General features: G+C 40.6%; 1 protein-coding gene across 1 annotated transcript in view; it reads left to right on the top strand.

The window, feature by feature from the left end:
* The window catches only part of LOC115780855 (complement C3-like), a 53,577-nt gene continuing 43,765 nt past the window's right edge, over window positions 1-9,812 (top strand). Inside the window, exons 1-16 of the mRNA XM_030730277.1 lie at window positions 1-116; window positions 203-220; window positions 345-383; window positions 775-813; window positions 1,144-1,333; window positions 1,945-2,110; window positions 2,254-2,324; window positions 2,589-2,680; window positions 4,526-4,608; window positions 4,730-4,817; window positions 5,702-5,804; window positions 7,319-7,433; window positions 8,071-8,186; window positions 8,292-8,435; window positions 8,652-8,867; window positions 8,983-9,183. Coding sequence (XP_030586137.1) covers window positions 37-116; window positions 203-220; window positions 345-383; window positions 775-813; window positions 1,144-1,333; window positions 1,945-2,110; window positions 2,254-2,324; window positions 2,589-2,680; window positions 4,526-4,608; window positions 4,730-4,817; window positions 5,702-5,804; window positions 7,319-7,433; window positions 8,071-8,186; window positions 8,292-8,435; window positions 8,652-8,867; window positions 8,983-9,183 — 1,761 coding nt within the window. The 5' untranslated portion in view covers window positions 1-36. The remainder of the gene's footprint in view (window positions 117-202; window positions 221-344; window positions 384-774; window positions 814-1,143; window positions 1,334-1,944; window positions 2,111-2,253; window positions 2,325-2,588; window positions 2,681-4,525; window positions 4,609-4,729; window positions 4,818-5,701; window positions 5,805-7,318; window positions 7,434-8,070; window positions 8,187-8,291; window positions 8,436-8,651; window positions 8,868-8,982; window positions 9,184-9,812) is intronic.

Genomic DNA, 9,812 nt, shown 5'->3' with positions numbered 1-9,812 from the left:
GGAGCCATAGTCCACTCAAACTCCAAGACTGTCAGGATGGTTCAGTTGAAGCTACACAACATTTTATTTCTTGTGTTTCTTTGCAATGCAAATGGACAGTATGACAATTGGAGAAGGTAAGAGGCTTTACTTCAGTTCCTGCAGATTGTTGATCGCTACATCTTTGAGGTTTTGTTTAATAATCGAGCTGTGCTCTTTACAGACATCCATGGCGTGACAGGTATGTGTGTGTGTGTTTGCACAAAGATGTGAGCATAGGATGTCTGTGCATAAAAATTATACAGTATATAAACAAGTTTAAGCCTTTGGCAGTTTCTGTTTTTATTTCTGAATCTTTTTCCTAGATTTGTACCAATTGCCCGATACTGGGATCTTCATGATGAGTAAATAAGCTGTGCAGGATTTGGCCTAACAGAAAGCAAAATATGCATCAACTAAAAAAGAAATAAATGAATTCACTGATTTTTAAAAAATGTATTTTTACATATTACATATATGTTTTTATACTGTAGAGCTTTAGATATGTACTTCACAGTCCTTAAAAATATTCTCATCATTTTGGACGGCTTTCTCTGCTGTAGTGATTAAGATTTGTTTTTTTTTTTAGGTCAGTTATAAAAATATTTTTTTTAACAGCAGCTTCCACATAAAGCATCTCATCTCCCCTTCTGTGTTGAAGTTTTCATGTTCAATATAATATACATGTTATATCCCAGTATCATTTAGCAGTACTATGCCATGATTGTAATTAATACTTTTCCTCTTCATTAACAGCTTAGCCAGACCACAGAACATAATTGATTCTTCACCAAGGTACAGTAGCTCAATGGCTCTTAATGGCCTCTTAATTCATCTGTCAAACAAATAGTTTTTAGGATTTGTGTGTTTTTAATTAATATCCTTTATTTAATTACCTTCTTTGGAAAATTAATGGCACCAGTGTATGTCACAATAAAAAAAAATACCATTTGTGCTACAACATACAATGTGGCAGTATTATTACTATGTTACTAGAGTAGCATAGTAAAATAATACACAGTAGTACTACTGAAGTAGCTGTGATAAGAGAGCTGAGCGACTGGTGACAGTCGTGTTAGTGAAATACAAAAAAGTTCTTCCTCTGCCTCATGTGTTCTCCTTCAGGTTCATTCTGCTGGCTCCAGATCTGCTGAGGACAGACAGCCAGGAGAACATCTACTTACAGGCTGATCGTGTGTCTGACCCCATCACCGTCTCCATCTTGATCCAGGACTTCACCGAGGCCACCACATTTTTACAGGAGTCTGTCACACTGAACCAGGCAAATGGATTCAACATCCTCCATCCCATACAGGTGACTCGGCAAGGCCAAATTTGAGGTTACTAGATCCAGTTCAAACAATGGGTATGTGCACAAGTACCACTGGTCTGGAGGTACTAACCTATATCTGAGAAAAGTGTGACCTATTATAACACGATGCTCTCTTAATAGCTTCAGTCATGTATCAAAGAGCCAATGAACCTATGTGATGGAAAGGTGTCATCACCTATTCATTCGTCCCTCCATGAATTCACAAGAATTGATATTCCAGCTAGAGTCAAAGGAGAAATGAGGAATTAATCCTGTTTGATTAATTTGTCCTGGTTGTCCCGGATATGAATGTTTCCAAACGTCTTCGACTTCTCAGTGGATTTTAATTCTCATTAATTTGTGCCGATCAGTGCCAACATCATTTTCTTTCTTTACTTCACAAATTGCAATAACCTGTGAACTGTGATGTAACCCAAACTATCACTAAACTGAAAGCAATGCTGTGGCAAAGTAAAGGGAAGAAATGAGTCATTTCTAAAAAAACTGTTGTGCAAGGTTTGTGTATTTAAACTTAAAAAAACCAACAAGACCAACAACTGAGAGTAGCTTTTAAGGTTAACTGTCTTCTGTGTCACAATCACATCTTATCACAGCTTTCCTCTGATCTGCTGAATCGCGAAGAAAAGAGGAATAAATTTGTGTATCTGAAAGTGACCTTCGGGGGTTTCCACGTCGAGAGGAGACTACTCATGGTAACCTTTCACTCCGGGTACATCTTCATCCAGACGGACAAACCCATCTACAATCCAGGAAATACCAGTGAGAAAACTTAATAGATAACTAGAAAAGAAAGATACGACTAATTAAAACAACTATAGTATTCAGGCTATATCTACAGGTCATGATATTTTTCAACTGACTTATAAGAAATGAAAGCTTTCGTTCCCTCTCACCCTCTCCAGTTCGATTTCGAGCCTTTGTGTCTTCTCCAGCCTTTAAGGCCTTTGAGAGCGCCATCACAATAGACATTGAGGTGAACAAATCATTGATTGTAAATATGAAATCTTTCGGTGAATCATATGGTTTGTGCCAAAAGATGTTGCTAAGACAAAAACAATGCATGTAACAGAAAGCGGGGGATCTTATTGTAGCTAAATAATGGTCTGAGAAGAGGTCATTGTAATCTTTGTAGTATTTGTAAAAACTGTTGATCATGGGTTCCGGCAGTATTTTGGTGATATCCCTTTCATTTATTGGCTGTATCGGCTCCCGTGATGGTTTTGTTTGTGTGCTGCAGAATCCACATGGCGTGGTGGTTAAACAGGTCTCCAGGAACAACTCTGTTAATGGCGTATTATCGGAAACGTTTCCACTCTCTGAATATGTTAAGTAAGTAACTCGTTTGGTAGATGTTTCAGCATATAACAAGCTTAACACAACTATAACAGCCCCAAGAGATTTTTGGCTTCTAGTCATCTTATCATAAAATGTTTGATGTTGATCTTGAAGACTTTTCACATTTCAGGTAAGATATACAGTGGCTTGCAAAAGTATTCATAGCCCTTGAACTTTTCCATATTTTGTCACATTACAACCACAAACATAAATATATTTCACTGGAACTTAATGTGAAAGACCAACACAAAGTGGTATACAATTGTGAAGTGGAATCAAAATTATACATGAATCAAAACATTTTTTACAAATAACAAACTGAAAAGTGGGGTGTGCAAAAGTATTCAGCCCCCTTTTCTCTGAGTGCAACCAATTGCATTCAGAAGTTGCCTGATGACTTCCAATGACTAAAAAGAGTCCCCCTGTGTGTAATCTAATCTCAGTACAAATACAGCTGGTCTGTGATGGCCTCAGAGAATATTGGGGAGTAAACAGCATCATGAAGTCCAAAGAACACAGCAGACAGGTCAGGAATAAGATTGTGGAGAAGTTTAAAGAAGGCTTAGGCTATAAAAAGATTTCCCAAGCTTTGAACATCTCACGGAGCACTGTTCAATCCATTATCCGGAAATGGAAAGAGTATGGCACAACTGTAAACCTACCAAGACAAGGCCGTCCACCTAAACTTACAGGCCGAACAAGGAGAGCACTGATCAGAGATGCAGCCAAGAGGCCCATGGTGACTCTGGACCAAATGCAGAGATCCACAGCTCAGGTAGGGAAATCTGTCCACAGGACAACTATTAGTCGTGCACTGCACAAATGTGGTCTTTATGGAAGAGTGGTAAGAAGAAAGCCATTGTTAAAAGAAAACCATGAAAAGTCCCGTTTGCGGTTTGCCAGAAGCTGTTGGGGACACAGCAAACATGTGGAACAAGGTGCTTTGGTCAGATGAGACCAAAATTGAACCTTTTGGTCAAAATGCAAAACACTATGTGTGGCGGAGAATTAACACTACACATCACTCTGAACACACCATCCCCACTGTCAAATATGGTGGTGGCAGCATCATGCTCTGGGGCTGCTTCTCTTCAGCAGGGACAGGGAAGTTGTTCAGAGTTGATGGGAAGATGGATGGGGCCAAAAACAGGGCAACCTTGGAGGAAAACCTGTTGGAGTCTGCAAAAGACTTGAGACTGGGGCGGAGGTTCACCTTCCAGCAGGACAACGACCCTAAACATAAAGCCAGGGCTACAATGGAATGGTTTAAAACCAAACATATTCATGTGTTAGAATGGCCCAGTCAAAGTCCAGACCTAAACCCAATGAGAATTTGTGGCAAGATCTGAAAACTGCTGTTCATGAACACTCTCCATCTAATCTGACTGAGCTTGAGCTGTTTTGCAAAGAAGAATGGGCAAAAATTTCAGTCTCTAGATGTGCAAAGCTGGTGGAGACATACCCTAAAAGACTTGCAGCTGTAATTGCAGCAAAAGGTGGTTCCACAAAGTATTGACTCAGGGGGGTTCAATACTTTTGCACACCACACTTTTCAGTTTTATATTTGTAAAAAAGATTTTGAAACATGTATAATTTTGGTTCCATTTCACAATTGTATACCACTTTGTGCTGGTCTTTCACATTAAATTCCAGTGAAATATATTTATGTTTGTGGTTGTAATGTGACAAAATATGGAAAAGTTCAAGGGGTATGAATACTTTTGCAAGCCACTGTATACCTGTGTGCACATGACATAGCCTTTACATTGTTGTGGAATGAACAGCATGCTCAGTGTTGAGCAGCATTTATGCACTTGTCCTAATCTGAGTATCTTGCAGTGAAGGAACGTGGATTGTTACAGCAAAATTTGACCACTGGGAACAAAACACTTTCACTTCTCAGTTCCAGGTGAAGAAATATGGTAGGTGAAATTATTGTATAAATCACATTAGCAGGACTTTTCTCTTTGTTTGCTGAATTACTGTTCTTTATGTTTTCTGAATATCACATTTTGGACCAACTCTCTAACGTTTGTGTTTCAGAGCTTCCTGCCTTCAACGTTACCTTAACACTCAAGAAGTCCTTCCTTAGCCTGGAAGACAGTGAGCTGGAAGTAGCGATCTCAGCCAGGTGTGTTTATTGCACTTACATGTACCAACAAACACTCTTTTTTTTTTTTTTTCCCAACAGCTTTTGGCCATAATCGATCTCTAAGTAAATCCCATCCTGTCTGTGCTACTGAAATGTTATTTCCTTGATGGTTAATTTAAGGTCCTGCTAATCTTGTGCTAAGTTTAGTCTAAACATAATTCTAACCCTCCATCCATCCATCAATCCATCCATCCATTCACTTCCGCTTGAGCGGGGCTTGGGGGGCTTGAGCCTATCCCAGCTGACATGGGGTGAGAGGTAGGGTACACCCTGTACAGGTCGCCAGCCTGTCGCAGGGCCAACACAGAGAGACAGACAACCATTCACACTCACATTCATGCTCTCATTCACATCTATGCGCAATTTAGAGTGGCCAATTAACCTAACCCCAGTAAATGCATGTCTTTGGACTGTGGGAGGAAACCAGAGTACCCGGAGAAAACCTACACAGACACGGGGAGAACATGCAAACTCCACACAGAGAGAGAGAGGCTGGGCCAAGATGGAATCAAATTCTAACCCATCCTTAGATATTATGCCCTACCCTGCAAACAGACTCTTCAGAAAGTCAAGAATCTCAAAATGCAGTTGTAATGACATCAGAATCCTCATCTCAGTCCTTAAGAATGCTCAAGCTCATAGTTTCTGGACTCTGCATTTTGAAACATCAACACTGCTTCTCCCATAATGGCTTCATTTTTGGAAGTTATGTCCATGTTTTCTACTGTCTGGGCTCCAAGCGGTCATTAGAGGAACTGCATTTTCCCTGTTGGCTGCATTTGGCTTGGGAACTATTAGTGGGCCTTTTGAAGTAAATGAAATCCACAGGTTGATGCCTAACTGTTTTGGGGACTGTGTTTCAGTTATCTGTATGGACAGCCTGTCCAGGGGACAGCCTATGTTGTGTTTGGAGTCAAGATCAACAAAGAGATGAGGAGATTACCTTCGGTGAAGGAGGTGTCCAATGTAAGTTCACCCTAACATTTTTAAATTGCTACAGCTGTAGATTTAGTTTTCTGTATTTTGGAACTATGTTGTAATATTTGTAATGTTTGTGTGCTTCCTTTTACTGTTGTATGTTTGTTGTTTAGCACAGGTGTTGGGATATTTTTGCAGTGCAGCAAAATACATCTCAGTAATTTAATGTCTGTTTAGTAAAGCTACTGCTGCTAATACAACCTATAAGTTGTATGTATAGGCCTTAGTCACACAGGCCTACAGCATTACATCTGGCAACCACTGGTTGTCAGTGTCACAGTTGAGTGTCATCAGAGAGAAGCCACACAGACACAGGGAGAACATGCAAAAGAAAACACAAAACCCCAAAATCTCAATGAAGGCAAAAACACTCACAAAGCCTGGGAGAAGGAAAAAGCAAAAATACTAAACCAGAGAACACACAGCTAAGAGGGGACTAATGAGGGTAACAAGGACGACACCACAACAATGAACAGAGGAAAACTGAGGGCTTAAATACACACAAGGTAATTAGGGCACGTGAAAACAACAGGGAACAGCAGGCGAACCAAATGAACCCAATGACATAGGGGAAGCAAAACTAAATACAAAGCACAGGGAACACGAGACTGTCAAAATAAAACAGGAAGTGACTCAAGGGAACAGAGACGCAGACCTGACACTAAACACTGGGAAACACAAGGAACTAAAAAATCAAACATAACCAAACCCCTCAACAAAAGAAAACCCCAGAACAGACAAATGAATCCAAAACAAAAACACATAGGGTCACATGGACCCCGGACTATGACAGTCAGGGTAAAATGTGTGTTCCCCAGCCAGTTGCGAGTGATTGCTGGCAGTTAATGTGAAATCAGTTGCTAAAGCCCCGGTCACACAGGCCTAGACACCAGTCAGTGATCCCCTTGTTACTACTGGTCACTATTGCACGAGTGGCTGGCAAGTGCAATGCAAACTGGGAGGCACAGCTTTTACAGTACTTTGGAGATGAATGTTCTCTGTTTTTGGTTTTTGTTGCACTTTTTCAAGTTTCACTACAGCTCAGGGAGCAAATGGCACGTCAGGGGGCGCAGACTGGTTCCTAGGCCTGTGCGACTGAGACCTTACTGCTTATTCTATGGATTGCATGCCTTAAGTCATGTTGCTCTATATGGAAAATTGTTACAAGTAGTTTTAAACAGGAAGTTAATGAGAGCCATGAGACTCAAACATACAGTGCAGCTGCAGCCAGAGAGCTAAAATAAGAACTTAGAAGCATTTAAAAAGTTTAAAACAGCTTAAGTAACTATTACACTTTTATATTTTTTTTGGTTAAAGAAAAAATGTTATTACTTTGTGTATAGTAATTAGCTTGCTCACATAGCACCGTTGTACCACAGCCTTCAAAAAGCAGGGTGTCTATGAAGGAGGTCCTTGAGCCAAGAGTTGTAATTGTAAGTATTGGGTAGGCCAAATGGCCTTTATACCTTAAAAGTAATTTGTAATAACTTCTCGTCCTTCAGCTCGATGGAGGAATTGTTAAACTGAGTATGGAAGAGATCAGAAGCGCTTACCCCAACACTAGAGATTTGGTCGGCAACTCTGTGTACGTCAAGGCGTCTGTGCTCACCAAGACAGGTAAGTATGTAGTGTGACCCACTACAGGATCAGCTGAAATACAACAACAAATGTCTAAAAATAAAGATAATAACCTGAAAATTTTTACAATTTGCCTAAATATAAACTGTGCTGTGAATGAGCAGATTTCATTTATGTGCTTTCTCAAGAAACGAACTCAGAATTTTGACCATACTGTAAAGCGGGCTGTGTAATGTCATGTTGCTTCATGTTCTCACATCAGTTGATGATCAGCTTGTTGTGCCGTTTTCATTCTTATATGACCAAACTCTCCAGTGTGTTGTAAGAAGCCATGATTGCCAGGGACAAAAGTGAAACTGACCTTTCTGTGAAACTGATGCAACCTGAGCTCTGATTTGTATCGACGTGCCCTTTAGCACTCCAGATAAGCTAAAGCAGTCAAAAACTTTGCTGCAGTAGAACTGACAGTTAAGCAATATTGATTGAATATGAACCGCAACTGGCCGCAGCTTTATTGCAACTCCTGGCACACAACACAGAAAATTTGAATTCAGACTCCTTTCTCCAAGGAGCTTTTGACTCTATGTTCATGACATTAATTAGGTCAGTGGTTATTGTTTCTTGTTTGTGTTGTTTCTGATTTCTTGTCGTTTGATGAGAGCATTTACCACAACAGGAAGCGATCTGGTTGAGGCTGAAAAAACTGGGATTAAAATCGTGGAATCTCCCTACGTCTTATTGTTCCAAAACACGCCAAAGTACTTCAAGCCAGGCCTTCCCTTTGACTTCACAGTAAGAGTCATTCTCTGTGTTTTCATTCTGTTTGAATTTATTGTTTAAGTTTAAATAAAAATGGTAGTGAGTGAGCATCCGAAAACATGGAGAAATCTTTTCCAGATCCAGGTGAGCCACCACGATGGCTCCCCAGCCCATAACGTGCGAGTTAAGCTGAACTTGCTGGACGCACCGTTGCATGTGACCTCTGGGAACGTCAGAGCCAGCATCAACATGCCGAGCGATATTCGCCCACAAACTATCACCGTTAGTATTACTGCTCTACATAACTGATTCTACATGTGCGTGCAATCATCTTTTTTTTTTTGTAAGGTGTGGAAGGTTAATAGATTAGTTAGGAACATTTCTAGCTATTGGTATTAGTCTCGGCTTAATACTTTTACATTCTGTACTAGTGGTAATTGGATAAGAAGACATAAAAAACTAAGCCCCAGTGGGTTTTTGTTTGTTTTTGTTTTACAGGCTGAAACCATGCAGGATGGCCTGAGACCAGAGCAGCAGGCCAGGCAAGAGATCACTGTTCAGCCCTACACACCCCAAAACCGGCACCAACAAAACTACCTGCATATCTCCACAGGATCCAGCACAGTGTCTTTAGGACAAACGATTTTTGTGACGTTCACAGTCATCCCTCAAAACGGGCCACACAGAGACTCCATCAAACACATCACCTACCTGGTGAGATGACATAGATCATGTTCCAGTACACCTGAACATAAAAGAGAATGCAGGACAATCAGCTAAATCAACTGAATATTGAATATTAACCCCTGACTTTCTCTCCAAAAACTAGATTCTTAGTAAAGGCAAAATTATCAGTGTTGGGCGCATGGATATAACCAGTCAGAAACTCACCAGGACTGGGCTGATGGCAACACCAGAGATGATGCCATCGTTTCGTGTTGTAGCGTACTACACGATTCCCTGGGTGGGGCAAGAGGAGGTGGTGTCAGATTCCATCTGGATAGATGTGGTGGATTCCTGTGTTGGAGGGGTGAGTGCACAGCTCAGTATCACAGGTAGTTTTGGGGGAGGGGGGGGGGGGGGGGGTGTCGAGCCTCTACCAGTTAAACACCAGTCTGCATGTCACAGTATCCTTGGGTGAGATACTGAATCCCAGTCCCAGTTGGACTCATCGATGTGCAAGTGTGTGAATATTAGAGAAAATTGCTTAGTCATAGAAAAAAAAGTGCTTCTATGAGTGTAATTAGGCAAATGAGTAGAAAGTACTTACTGTGGAATAGAAAAGTGCTACATAAGTACCAGCTCATTTACCATGTCAGTGTTAAGTACACCGGTTTCTCTACTTTTCTGCATTTTGAAGTCTTCCACAAAATCACACAAATATACAGTGTAGAGAACAGGTGTAGCCACCGTGGGTGTGGTTATGATGTTCATGTGCTGCCGTGGGTTTTCATACACATGGTATTAAATCTGTAAGCTTTTGAAAAGTGGCAAAACAAGTACACTGCTTGTCCAAAAACAAAAAGTCGGCACCAAAAAAAGGTCACACACTAATATTTCTTTGGACTGCCTTTAGCTTTGATTACGGCATGCATTTGCTGTGGCATTGTTTCAACAAGATTGATTTCCATCCAGTGTTGCATTAATTTTTCACCAAGA

The sequence above is a fragment of the Archocentrus centrarchus genome, chromosome 1 (genome assembly GCF_007364275.1).
Source record: "Archocentrus centrarchus isolate MPI-CPG fArcCen1 chromosome 1, fArcCen1, whole genome shotgun sequence".
Lineage (NCBI taxonomy): Eukaryota > Metazoa > Chordata > Actinopteri > Cichliformes > Cichlidae > Archocentrus > Archocentrus centrarchus.
The sequence above is the reverse complement of the archived record's forward strand: the minus strand, read 5'-3'. Positions and strand labels throughout refer to the sequence as shown.